The 19,323-nt window shown below is 39.0% G+C and overlaps 1 protein-coding gene across 1 annotated transcript in view; it reads left to right on the plus strand.

Moving 5' to 3' along the window:
* SEC31A (SEC31 homolog A, COPII coat complex component) overlaps window positions 1-19,323 on the plus strand; it is a 1,704,034-nt gene that overhangs the window by 1,630,207 nt on the left and 54,504 nt on the right. The window contains exon 28 of the mRNA XM_044060384.1: window positions 12,026-12,313. Coding sequence (XP_043916319.1) covers window positions 12,026-12,313 — 288 coding nt within the window. The remainder of the gene's footprint in view (window positions 1-12,025; window positions 12,314-19,323) is intronic.

The raw sequence follows: 19,323 nt of genomic DNA on the forward strand, positions 1-19,323 counted from the left end.
GAAGGTGGAAGAAAAAGCAAAATCTGTCCAAACAGTCAAGGATTTCTTACAGGTCCAGCCTCCGAGGTTTAGTAGAAATTGGCCTTCGAAGAATTGGTCCTTTCCAGACACCACCAGAGCACAGAGAGGCAGAAATAGGCGCCCAAGAGGCAGAGGTCAATCCAGAGGTACCTACAGGGGACGTCAGTGGCAGCCTAACAACCAGAGAAGTACTGCCACAGATCCAGCTACTACCACTTCCACAGGACAGTCACAGTGACTTGGCTCTGATACCGCCTACCAGGGAACAACTAGAAGCACCCTTAGGCGGAAAGCTAGCCTTATTTTCAGTAAACTGGCATTACATTACAGGAGACAAATGGATTTTACAGACAATAGACAAAGGTTACAGGTTTCACTTCCATACTCTACCAAGGAAGAGAGGAATGCCAAACCTACCACCAAACCAAAAAACAAGCGCTCTAGAACAAATCGACCACTTACTAAGGATGAGAGCTATAGAAAAGGTACCGTCTATGGAACAAGGACAAGGATTTTATTCCAGACTTTTCCTGGTACCAAGAAAGGAAAACCAATGGAGACCTATTCTCGACCTGTCCGCTCTGAACACATATCTCATTGTTCCAAAATTCAAGATGCTGATCCTACAGCAACTTCTTCCCATGCTGGGCAAGGAGTCTTGGCTGGTGACTCTAGATCTCAAGGAGGCATACCTGCACGTCCCTATACGACCAGATTGCAGAAGATACCTCAGATTTCTTGCAGGATCAGAGCATTATCAATTCTCAGCATTGCCTTTTGGCTTATCTACTGCGCCCAGAGTATTCACGAAATGCCTGGCATCAGTAATTGCTCATTGCAGGCTTCAGGGAATTCAAATTTATCCATACCTGGACGACTGCCTGTTACAAGCAGACAACAAAAACAAATTAACAAAAGATTTGACAAAGGTTATTCACCTATTGCAAGCCCTGGGATACACAGTCAACATAAAAAAGTCAAGGCTGGTACCATCCCAAAGGATAACATTCTTGGGTGCAGAACTGGACACATCAAATCAAATGGCATTCCTCACAGCAGAAAAGCAAAAGCAACTACCACTCTATTTCATGGCATTAACAACGCAGAACCAGCTTACAGCAAGGAAAGTCCTGCAAGCCCTGGGTTACATGGCATCCTGCATAATATTGATTCCACATGCCAGACTACATATGAGGAAGTTGCAATGGTACCTAAGGAATTTATGGTCTCAGCACAAGCACAGCCTAGAAACCCAAATTCCAATAATTCCATGCCTGAAGCAAGAATTCCTGTGGTGGTCTCAGGCCTGTCAGTTGAACAAAGGACTGCCTTTCCACAGCCCTCACCCAAGCCAGACTATCACCACGGACGCCTCAAACCTCGGTTGGGGGGCACACATGGTGGACAAGTGCATACAAGGCTTATGGACACAAGACCAGCTGAACCTACACATAAATCAAAAAGAGATGCTGGCAGTGAAACAGGCAATTCAGACATTCAGACCGTTTCTTCAACAAGGTCATTTGCTGATAAGGACGGACAACACCACAGTTATGTGGTATATCAACAAACAGGGAGGCACACATTCATATCCTCTATGCCGGATGGCAATGGACCTGTGGAATGTGGCCCTGAACCTCAACATTCAGCTCCAGGCCATATTTGTGCCAGGAAAAGAAAATATACTAGCAGACACCTTAAGCAGAACTACCACGGATGCCCACGAATGGATGCTACATCCAGACATCTTCAAATCCATTACAAAGAAATGGGGACTACCAGAAATAGACCTGTTCGCATCCCCACACAACCATCAATTGAGAAAATTCTGCACAAGGACATACCACCCACTTGCTTGGAAGGTGGACTCCCTATCCTTCAGTTGGGAAAACCTGACAGCATATGCATTCCCACCTCTTCCTTTGATGCACAAAGTGCTACTGAAGATCAAAGAAGATCACCCAAGGATCATCCTGATAGCTCCAGACTGGCCGAGGCAGCATTGGTACCCGCTACTGAGGAGTATGTCTCGGGCACACGCATGGCCTCTACCTCTAGTTCCTTTACTGCTAACACAGAACAACTTCAAAATCCTGCATCCAAACTTGAAAACACTGCAGCTAGCTGCATGGAACCTTACATAAAACAAAATACCCCAGATTTATCTCAGAGGGTTAAAGACATTATCCTGGAGGCTCGCAGACCCTCCACAAGGAAAACTTATTCAGCAAAATGGAAAAGATACCTCATTTGGAGTGCAGCAAAAGGAGAAAATGTATCATTGGCAAACATAGCTAACATCCTGGAATATTTAGCAGAACTTTTCCACAATGGCCTGTCTTACTCCTCCATTAAGATTCATGCATCAGCAATTTCAGCAGAATACAACATGGATCCTCCAGTCTTCTCTCACCCTCTACTCAGGCAGTTTCTGAGAGGAATTAAAAATGTAAAGCCTCCAAGGCAGCCACCTTTGCCTACATGGGACCTGAACTTTGTGTTAGAAAAGTTAACACTTCCCCCTTTTGAACCAGCAGCAACAGCAGAATTACAGTTCTTATCTTGGAAAACTGCTTTCCTGCTTGCAATCACTTCAGCAAGAAGGGTTTCTGAATTACAGGCATTAATGGCAGTCCAGCCCTTCCTTATCTTCCATCAGGATAGAGTGTCCTTGAGAACTAATCCTACTTTTATGCCAAAGGTGGTCTCCAGGGTATCATTGAACCAAGCAATCCACCTACCAACATTCTTCCCCAACCCACAGAACAGGGGGGAAAGACTACTGCATACCTTGGATGTGCACAGGCAATTGCGCTACTACCTGGACAGAACCAAGAACAATAGAAAAACTGACCAGCTTCTGGTAGCATATGCAACAGGAATGGAAGGAAAAGCAATTTCAAAACAGACAATCTCAAAATGGATAGGAAATTGCATTAGATTTTGTTACTCTTTTCATGGAAAGACAACTCCAGAAAACATCAGACCTCACTCCACAAGGGCTACAGCCACTACTACAGCTTTCTTACGAGGAGTGGCTACCAAAGACATTTTAGAGGCTGCTACTTGGAGCTCCGTGCATACATTTGCCAAGCATTATAATCTACCTTTATACTCCAGATCCCGAGCAGGTTTTACCACTGCAAGGGATCTTAACTACACCATAATCTTCTTAGTGCCTCCTCCCCCAGTTTGGCTATGGTATTCTACCCATATGTTAGGACTGCAGATGCATCCTTGAAGGACATAGTACAGTTTTGTACCTACCATAAATGTAGATGTCCGAGAGGTATGCATCTGCAGTCAGGATTACCCACCCTCCTTCCCCTCTGTGGTACTCCTAGGGTATTTGCCCATCTTGTAGCTAGCTGGGGGAATTTATTATGGTGTATTTGTTTGTATATATGTATATACATGTTTATTTTTATTTGCTCTCTACTGTTTGGAATCATTTGCATTTATCCAAATTTAGCCTTCCTAGAGGGCACCTGGCATCTGGGGCAAGAAACACTGAGGAAAATGGCGTCGGCTGATGCCTTTATACCCAATTAACAGCAGCTATGATGTCGGGTGAAGTGTGACATCAGCCGAGGCCAGACCCAGACTTTGGAATCCGGCCGACCGAAGGGCGAAGGTTTATACAAATACGCAGCGTGTTAATCTTTGGATTTTTGGCTGTTCATGGTATTTGTATATATTACCAAAAATTTTTCATTTACCTAACCTATGCACAGTGTGAAGCCTCTATTTAGGGGCTTCAGGACTGATTATGGTATTAGGTTTTTTTGTTTTTTTTGCATATGAACAGATTTGAAACCCATTTCTATGAAGTGCTGTTGTGAACATTGTTTGATATTTCCAACTATTGTTGTGCTGGTGTGTGGGCTGCATTATTATAGTGCTTAAGTATAGTCAGTACACATTTACATATATATATTTATATATATATATATATTTATATATTGTGTTTTTTTGAGTGTGGGCAAGTCCTTTGGGTTTAAATTCTGGCATTATCACCCCTTATTCAGGGTTTATCATCTGATATGGATGATTTATCAGTTTTTGGTTTAGGCCCATTGGGCTCTACACATGTTCCTTCATCCAATGCTTCCAATAATGAATGTGATATGTTTTTTGGTTTACTTAGCAAAAACATGCGGATGGTTAGGACCAATGTTTGGCACCTACGTTTATTTAAGGCATACCAACGTAAAAACATTACTCCACGGGGCCTTAGGGTTAAGGTGCAACCTCTGGTCTCTGACATTGACGACAAATTATTGGAAGATTGGGCACAGGTCCAACAGTTGGCTAGTTCTAAGTTTGTGGATGTACTAACAGCCTTTTATGAACGGAAGGTACAAAAGGGGGTTAAAGATCTTGAATCAATATGTGCGGATACCAGCAAGTTTGAATCTTGTGACTCCTTTTCCACACAGATTAAAAAACTTACTTCTGACCTCTCCAAGATAAATTCAGTACTTAAAGAGAGAAAGATCAAAAAATTCTTTAGAGATGTGGGGGACTATGAAAGGGGGAAACCTTTTGATAGCTCCAAAAATGTTTCCTTTAGGGTACCTGGGGAATATAAGGGAGTTAAGAGATTCTCCACTCCAAAAAGAAAAAGACCTAAATCAATTCTTAAAAACACTTCTGATTCCTCTAATTTCACTTCAGGTGATGATTATTCATCCAATACTGAAGGAGAATTTGAGGAGAACCAGATTGATGTTCTACCGAATGCTAAACGTGACAATTTGTCACACCCTTCCGCCGCACCTGTAGACGAGGGGGGCGGAAACATAGGAAAAGACACGCCCAAGCAAAGCATGGATGCTTTACTGAAACTGATGACAGCACAGTAATGTTTCCTTCTAATGTTCATAATATTTCTTCCATTGAGTTGACCACTACACAGTGTTCATTATTAAATAAAGGCTTAAACTTTGTTCCCGGTTTTTTTGTACCTGAACATTCTCTAGCCCTGGATGTGGTTAATTTTTGTAGCTCATTAAATTTAAAACTGTTGTTTGCTGATAGTGACAGTGATAGATGTCATGAGTTTAAATTTAAGAAATCGTCTTTTAATCCACCTATGACTCAATTGGTGGGAGTTTTTCAAAGGAATGTGTTACATGATTTACACTATTACTATAAGGATTTTCCTCTGTCTTATAATAATCTGTCCAGGGATGAAGTGTGTAGTCTGGATGAGTTAGCAAAAAACAAAAATGTGGTGATCACACAGTCTGACAAAGGTGGGGCGGTGGTGATTCAGAATAAGGAATCTTATGACCAGGAGGCTTTGAGACAGTTGGGGAATAGAGACCATTATATGGCCATGCCTTTGGATCCAACCCCCAATTTACAGCGTAAGATTGAAGAATTTTTGACATCAGCAGTGGATGAGGGTATTATCCAGCAGGCTACTAAGGAACAATTGATGGTGTCGTCCCCTCAAAGACAATTTCTCTATATGCTTCCTAAAATACATAAAAATCTTACCAACCCACCTGGTCGACCTATTGTGTCTGGACATGGGTCCTTGACGGAACCTTTATCGGAATATCTGACTTTTTATTTGAAACCCTTATTAGGGTTAATTAGAGCTCGGATTCAAGATACCACACAGTTTTTGGAGGTTATCAGTGATATTCAATTGGAGCCAGACTGGCTATTATGTACCCTTGATATTACGTCCCTTTATACTAATATTCCACATTGGGCAGGCCTACAAGCACTAGAATATTGGTTGGCTAGATCTGAATTATACAAACCAGGTTTTAACACTTTCCTGGTTTGTCTTACTGAATATGTGCTAACCAGTAATATTTTCTATTATCAAAATAAGTGCTTTTGGCAAATTAAAGGAACTGCTATGGGTGCATCTTTTGCACCCATTTATGCAGATCTATTTATGGCCTATATCGAGGAGATCATTATTTATGATGCCAGTCATAATATCTATATGTGTGAAATGGATATGTGGCGTCGATATCTGGATGATTGTTGGTTGGTGTGGAGGGCTGATGAGCAGTATCTTATGGAATTTCTTGATTATCTTAATAACAACATATGGGGTATAGAATTTAAGATGAATTTTGACAGGTCCAATATAATTTTTTTGGATGTTGAATTACACAGGAATATGGATAATACTTTATCCACTACCCTATTTAGGAAATTCCCGGAATATAACTCTTTATTGCATGCGACCAGCTTCCACCCACCACATATCATCCGGAATATTCCTAAGTCACAATTCCTACGAGCTAGGAGAATTTGTTCCAATCAAGGGTCCTATGTCCAGACCAGTGATGATTTGGTTGCCAGATTTAAGCATAGGGGATATCATTCCGGGTCTATACACATGGCTAAACAGTGGGTTTCTCAATTTCATAGAACTGATTTGTTGTGCTATAAAGATCACAATCGCGACAGGTCATCACAACCACTTAGGCTAGTTACTTCTTATGGACGCAATACTCGAGGCTTTATGAAGATTATTGACAGACATTGGAACATCCTTCTGGCTGACAACAGACTGAGTAACTTTCTTGGGAACAGATGTTTATTTTCTTTTAGAAGGGGACGTACTATTGGGTCACATTTGAGTCATTATAAGAAGCCCTTGTTTGATTCCAAAGTTTATAGTCAATCCACTCTTATAGGTGCTCCGGTAGTTGGATGTTTTTCGTGTGGCCATTGTAAATTTTGTAATAAGGTTTCACGTATTGGAGAATTCAGTAGTCAGAATACACCTGAGATTTTTGAGATTAATTTTTGGGCAAACTGCAGTTCTGGGTGGGTTATATATTTAGTGACCTGTACTTGTTCTGCATTTTATGTGGGAAAGACTTCCAGGGCTTTTCGCCTTAGAATTGGTGAACACATTAGTGACATCAAGAATAAGCGCAGTAACAACGCACTATTCAAACATAGTTTAAAACATACCACAGCTAATTTCATGTTTTGTATTATTGATCACATTAAGGGTAAATGTCAGGACAAAATAAAATGGCAGGAATTGCTTACTTCAAAAGAGAGGAAGTGGATAATTAAACTGGGAGCAATGTTTCCACCTGGTCTTAATGACCAATTATGATTTGCCAATTTTGATAGGCTGATCATGCAGTGTTTTTGGCTCTATTTACATATATATATGGTGTTTGAAACCTTTGTGAACTGATTTTTCTAGAAAACTTGTGTCACTGAGGAAGGCTCTGCTGAGCCGAAACCGGTCTGTATATTTGTTATCTGAGGGATTTTTCCCTCCAGATTTATGTATTAAATCAATTTATGCTGACACCTTGGGCTGCTGGCTTCTTTTGTTTGGACTTATATGGGTTTTTGCCGTGCAGCGGTCTTTCGTGCATCCTGTTTGGACTTCTGAGGCAGGACAACCCATATGTTAGGACTGCAGATGCATACCTCTCGGACATCTACATTTATGGTAGGTACAAAACTGTACTTTCTTTATCTCAAGTGAAATAGTTAGCAACTAGTTACTAGTAAAGTGTATTGTATATAAAGCCTAAAATATCTTATCTAATGCTTGCAACAAAAGTTTGTATAAACTGTGGAAATTTCTGAACTGTTGAAATTTCTAGTATTTATCTGTATAACAACTTGTTACCAGAATGTTTGTAGTATGATAATCTCTTGGAGCTTATCTTCCCGGGACTCTACTGAAAATGGACATATATCCAGTTAGACTACCCGGTCAACAAAAGTAAAATAAATAAATAAAATAAATTTGACCAGAGCTATAGCTACTTCTGTTGCTTTTCAAGAAAGGGGTGGACTGTAGAAACATTCTAGTGGCAGCAACTTGGTTTTGTATACATACATTTACAACGCACTACAAAATTGCTTTTCTAGGGCAGAATTTGCTAGGGCTATACTCTGTGGGCTCCTGGACTCTGATCCTTTTTCCTCCCTTTTTATCTAAGCTTTGGTATTTGTCTCCTATAACTTAGGCTTTAGCAACAGTGATCTAATTATGAACATAGTACAGTTGTGTAAATAAAACTTACTATAACAGTAGATGTTTGAGTAGATCACTGTTGCAAAATGTCACAGCTGCAATTGGACCTCCTTAATGTTCTAGCTTCCCCTTACTGAAGTACAATTTCAGTGTTTCTATTGCCGTTGTAAGCAAGTGTTTAATTTGATAATATGCAAAGCAGAATCTTACAACTCTGGTCAGGTAAGTACTACACACACACACACACACACACACACACACACACACACACACACACACACACACCACACACCACACACCACACACACACACACACACACACACACACACACACACACACACACACACACACACACACACACACACACACACACACACACACACTTTGCCAAGAGCAGGTCTAGACGTTTGGGTGTTAGTAGTAAATAACAGACCTTTCAGGTGTGTGAAGGCTCCTGCCTGTGGAAAAGATCCTTAGAATAGCTGTGGCAGTCTATTTCCCTGTAATGGCAGCCCTGTCTGGTGTTATTGAGTGTGTATATCAAGGTGCTTCAGGTATTGTATCTCTGTTATATGTTGTTTTTATAGAAAAGTTAGCAAATGTTTATTTTTTTTTCCTAAAATATCCTTTTTGCGTTTCCTCCCAGGTCACAACTCCCCAAATTTGGACTGTCCAGCAAAAAGTGGGGCATTTGGCACCTCAAGGCACTTCTGAAGTACCAGAACCATTGCCTTTGTATTCATATACACAGTTGCCCTTACACTTAAGTGAGCGTTATGCTGATGGTTGACTTAGTAGTCTACAAGTCTCATTGACCAGTCTGAGCACTGGGAAATTTTCTGCCTTAGCAGCAGCATAACTCTGAGATGGGTTTATACAGGATCCAAAAGTAAAAATTAAGGCATCAAGAACTAATGATGATATGAGACAACTGTCAATGAGGCCTTTTGTTTAGAGATGAGAGCAGGGCTCTGGGTCCTTTTGAGACCATCCAAAGGAATAGACACATAATGTTGTAGGACCTTCTGGCTCCATTTTAAGGAGAATGTCAAATGTAGGTAACTTCGGTTAGTGTTGAAAAGTTAGGTTGGGGAGAGCATCATTATATAGTTTGTCAAGAGCAAGACTCTCAGAGACAGGCTAATTCAAGTTCAAGTTATTTTTATAGTGCTTAATTACCTAAGCACTTTACAAGCAAGCAGTCAACCTCGATTCTGTTGTGAATAAACTTTAGGAATGTGAACACTTTCTCTAAACCCTCCCGTACCCTGTCATTGTGAAGTAACATCCTGACCAAACATTTAAAGTTAGATTCTTTCATGATCTCTTCAGTCAAGCATAGGCCTCATAGACCACAGCATCTGTCCACCTTACCAGTTGATATGGAATCCAAAGATTTAGATGGTTAAGAAGGTGTCCACTACCACTTTGGGACTTCATTTCCTTAACCTTGTATCATACCTTTCATAGTTCAGCCATCTGTTATGGGCAAGGCTTTAGACAAGTTGATGGACCTTCTTGAATCTGGAATTAGGTTATGTTAAAAGACTCAGAACTCTTAAGCTCTTTGTGTTAATATAGCCTGCAATAATGTTGACTGTTCTGACAATTGTGTCCAGGGCAGCAGCATCTGTTACGTGCCTTTGCTGGATGCGTAGTTCAGGGTTTCCTCCTTCAGGGATGAAATTTCTGCCTGACTCTTACATGGTGATATGTTTATAGACGGGCTTCCCATGGTGTGATTGAAGGGCTCCAAAAGGGAAATGGACATTGACCAGTAGAGAGGGTTTCCATAATATCCTCATCAGCCTTCTTGCTGTCTACTAAGGGAAATTACTTTCTTAAGAAAAAGAAGCACCCCCCCCCCTCCCCAGTAGAATGAAGAAAACCCAGAAGCATCAGACCATATTACCTTCCATCTCCATTTGCTAAGCTTCCTGGCTGCATATCTGACTTTAATCCCATGTTCTCAAATGGCAGGCCAGTCTTTAATTTTTTCCTCATCTTAGATGGCCATCAACATGGATTGATAGATTGTGAATGTAGTCACCAAATAGACATGTCTTAGGAGCTGTTAGGTACTTGCCCATTAATAAAAACTTCACCTTGCAACTTTTCAGAGCTCGTACAACAGGACAAGAATGTACTTTGCAGATGGTCTGTAGAACCTGCTCTTTTGTACTAAAGTGAGGGTTCCACTTTTACCTTTTCCTTCTTGTATAAGGGAAGTAGACTTCTGTTCCATGAAGTATGTCACGTCTGGAGGATGACTGTCTAGGCTATCTGGATGATCGATACCTTCTGGCACATCATTAGTTTGATCTTTTTGCTTCACTTTGGATGATCTTCAGTTTTAGTACATTGTGCTGCTGTTTGCATCTTTTCCATCCATTTTTTAAGTTAAGGAGCTAGCCATTGTGGAAATGCCTTGCAGAAGGACTTGTTTTGTTCACGTACTGAATGACTGACTTCTAGTAACCTTATTGAGGGACTCCTTTGTCTGGGTTCTTCCATGGTTACATGCTAATAGGTTTCTATAAAGTGAAAGAAGTATGTTTCAGAGCAGAGGTTTGCCTTCACTGAAACATAGTTGGACATACTTCATTGTCAGTATTTTTTTTTGCCCAAAAGAGAGGGCTCAGGAAGTTATAACCTTGGTGGCCAGGATGAGATCGTATAAGAAGGTTCAGTCTCAGTCCCTTGTGCTCCTTTTGGACCACATGGTGGCCATTATCTTTGCAGTTCCAGTCACATGCCTGAAGATGTGGATATTTTAGTGGACTGATATGTCAGCAGGTACAAACTCATTAAACCCAAGCAGACCTACTGCTAGTGTCATATTTCTTTCACTAAACTCTATAGCTGGTAGAGACCTCTTAGCAGTCTTATTGTGAAAGCTTTCCTTCCTGAAGCCAAAACCCATTACGTGTTCTGAAAACTGGATACTAGTAGGCTGAGGAACTGACCTGATTCTCCTCCAAGGAAAAGAAGTAGAGCCCCCATAAGAAGGGGCTTCACATAAGGCAGATCTAAGGACAATGTTTCTCACTTTCATAGCTGTAGAAAGGAATTTAGACCAGAGTCACTTTTGCTCCTTTCTGACAAGCAGGCCGTGGTACATTTGCAAGAGCAGAAACTGTCACATGCTCATATCTCTGCACACAAGTGATGTTGTTCTAGCTGTGGACCACAGACCAGCATATCACTGTGCAAGCCACTGGTAGACTTCTCTCCTGTCTTCTTGGAACTGAAGATGAGGGAGCCTAGTATTATGGACCTCTAGGAAGTGGGATAGCCTTGACAATGATGTATTAACCAAGAGAATTGCATCCTCATCCATTTACAGGCTGTTAAGTTGGGATAGATGGAGTTAATAATAGATACAGTCTCCCTTTCCATGGTAGTAGTAATTCCTGCCTTCCCAGCTTTTCCTGTTCTGCATCTTATTACAAAATTCAGAGAGGAATGACCAGAATGCATACTCACACATCTAAGTGCAAGTCAAAGAGATTTCCCTCATTTGAACTGTGATTCTAGGAGCTGGGCCTCCATTCATACATTGTTGGTTTAGAATTCATACTGTTAAGGACTTGTCTTTTGGCATCCAAATTAGGTTAAAGTTTTCACTACTTGAGATACTTCCTTATAGTTACTCACTGCAGAAGGCATCTGAAGTCTAATATAACAAATATCGCTTACTATAATAGTTGATGACAGCTTTTAGGGCATACATTTTATGTACTCGCAGGACTTATCACCCAAACCAAAAGATGAAAATTTGTCACTGGTGTTCCTGTAGATGACAGTTCCAGTCTGAGCTTTTAAGTTCTGTTGTTCTTGCAAAATTTTGTTATATTTCCTTTGCTTCTGTCTGTAGCAGTAAAATATGGAAGTAGAGGACATGTATCTTGCTGAAAGTGAAGTTTGTTTTTGTTGGTTTGTGACTTTAGTAAATTGCTTAAAAGAATATGTGGATTGAAATAAATATTACAGCATTACGTTATTTTTCCGTACAGGGACCCCAGGTGTATACTCCTCTTGCTCCTATTACATCACCAATCATGAATGCAGTAGTGGATTCCCAGAGTGCAGTGCAGCAGCCGCTTCCTTCGGTTCCTCAATCATCACTACCTCAGACAATGCAAGTGCCTTTCCAGCCTGTGCAGCAGCCAGTTGGTCAGCCAGTACTACAGCCTCCTTACCAGAATGTTCCATCTCCTCTTGCACAACCAACTCTACAGCCCTCGTCAGTAAAATCCAATATAGAGGGAGCACCTGGAGCACCTACAGGAAATACTGTTCAGGTATAGAAAGTAGTTCACCTGCTCGCTGCTTATCAGAAATTAGTTGCGCTTCTGAAAATAAAAATATTCAGGCTTGTTTGTTAAGAACTCAGTGCCAACTTCTTTTGTGGTATTATGACTTAATTTACCTTAGGATTAACCAAGTATTAAAGGAGCAGCTAATTATTAAGTGAAATAAACATGATTCAGCTAACAATACTGGCACCAGATGAGCTGGCAAGGGAGGGTAGGAATGAGCAGTTAATGAGAGCTTCCCATCATTAGAAGAGGGAAATAGTTCCATTTCCTGTTCTGACTTTACCTACTGGAAAGTGAAGTAAATGGCATACAGCACTATAGACTAAGGGTATGATGGGTGTCATTCCTGCCAGGCCTCATGCATGAGGTAGCTACTGAAGTACTCAGTGCAGAGGGAAGTGGTAGTCTGGCTGTCACTACTGTTTGTCAGCCACTGGAAGGGCGGGTATTACCATGGGCTTCCTCTTCTGTGCTATTAAATCAGAAAATGTTGGAGAGAAGGAAGGAATGATGAGAGTTGACTGGAAGAGTTGAGACTGTGCTGGAAGTGAAGCAGAGGCGGGATTTGGGAGATGCAGATGAACAGTGTGGGTTGTGATGCAGTAATTAATATTTGTGAGATATAGCAGAACAAGAAAATCTGGAAATATTGGACTTTTTCAGAATTTGTTGGACTTGTGGCAGACTAAAGTGTATGCCTTACTTCATGTCATTAATGTTCAAAAAAAATGTTTGGAGAGGGAAAGGGGGAGTTTAACTGTGAGTAAAGAAAACTTTTTTTCTCTTAATAGCACTAATTTTGCGGTGTATGGTTTTCTTTGCATGCTACAACATAACGTTTTCTCAGTTATTTTTAAGGGTAATAGGGATGGTAAACAGGTGCTACTGTTCTTTTCACCTTTCTTTTTTCCTTCTCTTTTTCTTCTTGATCAGTTTTAAGAAATGTAGGCACTGCAATGTAAAAAAAAAAAAAAAAAAAAAAAAGAAAAGAAAAAACAGCCCAGTTAAAAGAGCATGACAAAAGAAAAATTGATTTGTTTTTTTCTCATTCTTGCATCATGGGGGAATGACTGGATTAAGGACCTTAGACTGATTTAGTAACACGTTTTAAGAGGAAATGAGTAAATGAAAGAAGAATATTTTATATTATGAAGCTTTTTTTGTAGCAAATGAATGTATGCTTAGTAGCAATTCTGTATCTGGACCTCATGTCTCCATGGAAAGAATCTGATAGAGAAATTGACTGACTCGTTCTTATGTCTCCATGGAGATGATCTGATAATGAGAAATTGACCATCTGGTTCTCATGTTTCCATAGAAACAATCTGATAAAGAGAAATTGGTTCCAGTCAGGTGGAGAGTGATTCGTGGCAGAATAAAAAAACAACAAAAAAAAGCATTCAGAGTTTTTGCCAGCTGGGAGAGCTGTAGAGATAAGACAAGGCCAGCTGGGTCTTGGTAGAGGCACAAGCTGCACCATGTGTCTTAGCATGGAAAACCTTTCTTTTGGGTTAACTTAAGTCTATGAATGTGGCTGTCAGTTTGTGACATTTGCTCCTATTAGGAGGATAAAACTTCAGTATTTGAAGATGTGTATAGTTTTGTGTGTTAGTATTAAATTAATAAGTTTTAGGGAGTATTGAGTTTTGCTTTTTTTATTTGAGGGTTTTCAATAAAACAAAACATTTTGTAAGATGTGACACAGGCTCAAATGGATGTGAAAAGAAACAACTATATAAAAGTTCAACCTGCCAACCCCTGTTTGCATGTAACACAAGGACTGGCACTAGACATTTAACAAAAAAGGTGTTAAGTATAAAAGGTGGGAATAATATTTTTTAATACAAAAGTGTGGTGTCTTTGGATGTCAGTGGTCTCACAGTTGGATACAAAGAAAACGTGAACTATATTGAAAAATGTAGAGTGCAAATACCTGTTTTGCAGGAGACATGCTTGGAAAGAGCTGAACACATGAATTTGGTAGAGAGGGGTTTTTGAGATGGCTGTTCAGTGGAATATGGGACATAAGTGGGACAAAGGAAAAGAGGAGTTCTTGTATTAATTGCAAGAAGAGCTCCAATAGAAGAGGATAACAAAGATAATGGCAGATTTGTAGTGCTGAGGGGCTACTGGAAAAGGAGGAGGATTACACTGGTATATATTTATATTCCACATAAAACTGTTATAATGTAGTTTGGGAAGATTCTGGGAGAAATGATCAGTTTTCAGCAAGAAGTATTACTTATAGGTGGAGATTGTAATTTGATTTGCAGCAGTGAAGATGTGTCTGGGGTCCCAGAAGGGAAAGTATAACAAAAGAGGGTAGATAAGAAATTAATGAAAATGTTTGGCATGGAAGATGTGAATTCAGTAGTAGACGTTAGGAATGAATTTACATATTCCCCAAGATATAAAAAAACAGACTAGGCAAGACAGAATTTGTAATTTCACAGGAACATGTGCATTTAATCGAAGGTCTTGATATGCACTAAATAACTATTTCAGAACATGCGCCAATAACCAAAATAAAAACTCAGCGTAATGAAATAAAAATGAAGGACTGGCTCTTTCCTACCCATCTGTTGAAAGGAGAGAAATTTAAGGAATGGGTAGTGGAGATTATTCAGGAGCTGTTCAAGAGGATAAAAATTACTTCTGAAAATATAGCCATGGAGTGGGATAAAATTAAGGTGGAGTTTAAAAAGACGTTTGAAATAAAAGAAAGGGAGCTATGGTTAAGAAGTAACAAGAATTATTTAGAGGGACTGACCAATATTGAAGTATTGCAGAATAGGGAGAATCTCACAGAACAAAAAAAGGATCAACTGCAGAATGCTAAGCAGAAAATAATGGATTACCTCGATAATATACATTAGTTTAGAAAGAATGCTTTTAACCAACTGCTTTTTGATAACACTAGAGCACAAAAACATTTAGCACAGTGACTCAGGCAACAGAAAGTAGAAAGGACTGTCACCAAGCTTAGGGAGTCTGTAACAAGGAAAGTGACAAGAGATTCTGTAGTGGCATTAGAAATATTTAAGAAATTGTATGAAAGTTTGTATAAAGCAGAGAAATATGGAAGTCAAGAAAAGATAAAAATTAAATTTTTATGGAAGAATTAGATATGCCAGGGTTAGAGGTAGGTGAGGCTCCATTACTAATGGTTATGATAGTATGATAGGAGAAGATGAGAGAAACATTGTGATGTATAACCAATCTACATGAAAGTCTCCAGGAATAGGTGATATTCCTGTGGAAGTTTGGAGGGAAAAAACTGATAAAGATCTGGAAGGTTTTGTGTAAAAGTATTTTAAGAAGCAGGAGCGGTACTAACATCCTAGCAGAAAGCAGTGGTGGCTGCAATACCTATAAAAAAGGTAAACATCATTAATCATTAAGATCCCCACCAGTATATATTTAATCCTACAAAGCACTGTAAAGTTCCTTGTAGAATTAACCTCTGCTGGCTATATGAATGAAGAATTCTTCCTTACAATACTGAATCCTAATAAACAGTAACCTCCTACTCTATGACTATCTATCTCTCAAATTGTATCCTAACAAACAACCAACTCTAGAACTTTTTCCTAGCAAACACCTGCTCTTTTGATGCTCACCCTACTAGGTTAAAAAAAAAAAATGATTACTTTTTGTATGGCTGCCTACGTATGACCTATTGTGTAGACTAAGAATCTAGCAATCATTTTTATGTGACCTATGTATCATATGATATTTAACTGTGTATGACTATTTGCTGCATAGAATCACACTGATAACTTGTAACTTTGACATTAACCTCTATTGATGCTTATTACATCTGTACCAAATGATTTGACCAACTTGTAAATTAACTAACTAGGAGCTTTTCTCCCCGGGCCTCCACTGAAAATGGACCTGCGTCCAGTCAGACTCTCCTGGTTAACAAATGTAAAATAAAATAAATAAAATCCATCAGATCCAGCTTCATACAGGCCCGTTTCAATACTAAACCATAATTATAACGTGTTTATATGTATAATGGCTAAAAGAATGGCAAAAGTAATGCCAAAATTGATAGATAGGGATCAGTGTGGTTTTGTGGAGGGGAAGCAAATATTTCACAACACTAACAGATCATTGATGATCCAGAGGGAAGCAGAATGTAAGAAAATACCATTGTTGGTAGTGGGTCTTGATGCAGAGAAAGCATTTGCAAGCTTGGAATTTATGACCAGGGCAAAGGAAGCATTTACATTTCCTGAAAAAATTATAAGACTGATTAGGAAAATATGAAGGTATCAGAAGGGAAAATTAAAGTGGGTGGGATCCTTTCTGATAATTTCTGCTTGAGTAGTGGAACTAGGCAAGGATGTTCTTTTTCCTGTTTGTTGTTTGCATTATATTTAGAACCATTGTCAAAGAAAATAAGGGATTCAGAAATTCAAGGGTATAATTGGTATGGTAGGCAAGAAAAGCTGGTTGTATTTGCAGATGATACCTCCCAAAACTAGAAAAGGATGTTACGGTATTGTGGAACATTTTGAGACAGTTTCATATATCTTTTCAAGATACAAAGTTAATGAAGCTAAAACAAAGGCAATAGCAGTAAATTATGTACCCACATATGAATTGGTTCAGCCATATCCATGTTTATGGGGACATGATAAAATGAAGTATTTGGAAGTATGGATTAAAAATGATTCTGTGTGGCAGCTAAACCGATAAGGCATTCCGTCAACTGAATACCAGAAAACAAATGCTAAGAACGCTGATTCCACGGACTCCTGAGATGTCAAAGAACCACCAACGATAACCAGACCAGCAGTACGACTATACAAATACTGTATAAATACACACCAACCACCCAGTTGGCTTTAAAATCTTCTTTTTAATACTTCAGTACTCCTTATTTGTGAAGCGCTTTCACCCACAAGAATGTGAGCTTCATCAGAACAACTTTGGTAAAAAACTGCTGAAGTTTAAATACTGCATTTGGCGCCAAAACAAGATGTATTTAAAGTGACAAGTGCGCCCAAAAATTCCATACATAAAATAATTTATATAATTCTCCCAAACATCATCTCAAATACATACATACAATACATTATTAGAATTAACATCCTCTGTAATAGTCAATAATATGAAAATAAGGGAGTAAGTAAAAAATAATAATATATACATGAACTTTTTATACTGGTAAAAATGTCTATTCAAATAATTACTAACTACCTCATTCTGATTGTTCTCTCAAATAACAACACTTTACTCCCTTACAATATTCATCTAACTTAAAAATTGCTATTAAAAACATCAACTAAAAACATTTTATAATAACAATCTTCCTATACTGTATGCAAAAAATGGTTGTACAACAACATCCATCCATTGAACTCACCATGTATGTCAGTGGCACTACCATATTTGTGTTCAATGATAGATGATGTATAACTTGATAGATAGCAACGGTTTAATAGTTAAATAATCATTAAGCCCTGGTGGAGTTGAAGCATCAGTAAATAACTGCCACCATAATTCTTTATAAGCCAAAGTGGCCTTAATGTTGCCCCCTCTGGGATCAGAAATAATGTTTTCCAAAATGGCAAACTTAAAACAATGCCCTTCCCCATACTTCTCTATATGTCTATATAGGGCATTGTTTGCGTCCTTTCTCTTGATACTATATAGGTGTGCATAAATACGTTTTTTAAAATTCCTTTCAGTCTTTCCTAGATAGTATCCTGGACATGTCCTGCATTTTGCCAAATATATGACAAATTTGGAATTGCAATTACCTTGTTTGAATCTAATCCTAATCCTGTTGACATTACTCAAAATAATCCCTTCATCTTTGTTTATTGCCTGAGACATTGACTGCAACTACCACATTTCTTTGTGTGCTTCTTAGCACTATCAATTCCTTTGCCTATTATTCCTCTTTCCAAATACATCTTAATGTTACAGCCCATTTTATACACAAATGTGGGTTTGGGGCCCAATATATTTGCTATATCTTGGTCAACCATCATGACATTCCAATTACTAGTCAAGATGTTCTTTATTTTATTTGTATGAGGACCATACTCCAATACACAAGCTCTATTATAATCCCCGTTAGTATCTGTGTAGTTGGGACCATCCCATTCCATAATGTTGATAGTCCTCTCCTTACCATTAACTCCTAATAATGGGGTATATTTGTGTCCCCATTCCTTGATGTCATCATTCTTCACATCTTTCATCATGTTCCTGTTGTAACCCCTTTCTTTAAACAGTTTGGTGATGTAATCCATTTCTTCTGCCATCTCTGTGTATTCCAAAGTCATTCTTATGGCTCTAATACACTGTCCTTTATATATATTGTATAACAATTTTCTGGGGTGATTACTGGTATATTCCAGATATCCACTGGTAAATGTGCTTTTTCTATATATTCGGGACTTGAAACATTTGTCCCCATTAGATATGTATGTATCTAAATAGGCTATACCATCGTTGCTACTAGTTGAAGTAAATCTAAGAAATTCACTACTTTGATTTAAATACTCCAAGAAGTTGTTCAAAACTGCCTGGCTACCATCCCATAAGATGTATATGTCATCTAAAAAACGGGAATAGTATCTGACATATTTGTAGTAGTCACACTTAAACACCACTGTCTCTTTCCAATCTAACATGACCAGATTAGCATAAATAGGGGCACATGCTGCCCCCATAGCCACTCCCTTGGTTTGTCTGAAATGTTTGCCCTCATATAGTATGTAGTTGTGATCTAGAACTAGGGACATCAATTCAAGAATCAGACAGACCTTGTCCCATTCTAGATCAGTATATTTTCTGATATTGTTAGTGAAGGCTTCCATACCTTCCTCCTTGGGAATGCATGAAAACAAGTCTATAACATCAGTGGTAACATGTATTACGCCTTCTTTCCATATGTCAACAGGAAAGTTCTTTAAAAACTCCCACGAGCCCTTAACCATGTGTGTGATCTTCTCATACATATGTTTCAG

Source organism: Protopterus annectens, chromosome 2.part0 (genome assembly GCF_019279795.1).
Source record: "Protopterus annectens isolate FY-2018-M chromosome 2.part0, PAN1.0, whole genome shotgun sequence".
In the NCBI taxonomy this organism is placed as follows: domain Eukaryota; kingdom Metazoa; phylum Chordata; order Ceratodontiformes; family Protopteridae; genus Protopterus; species Protopterus annectens.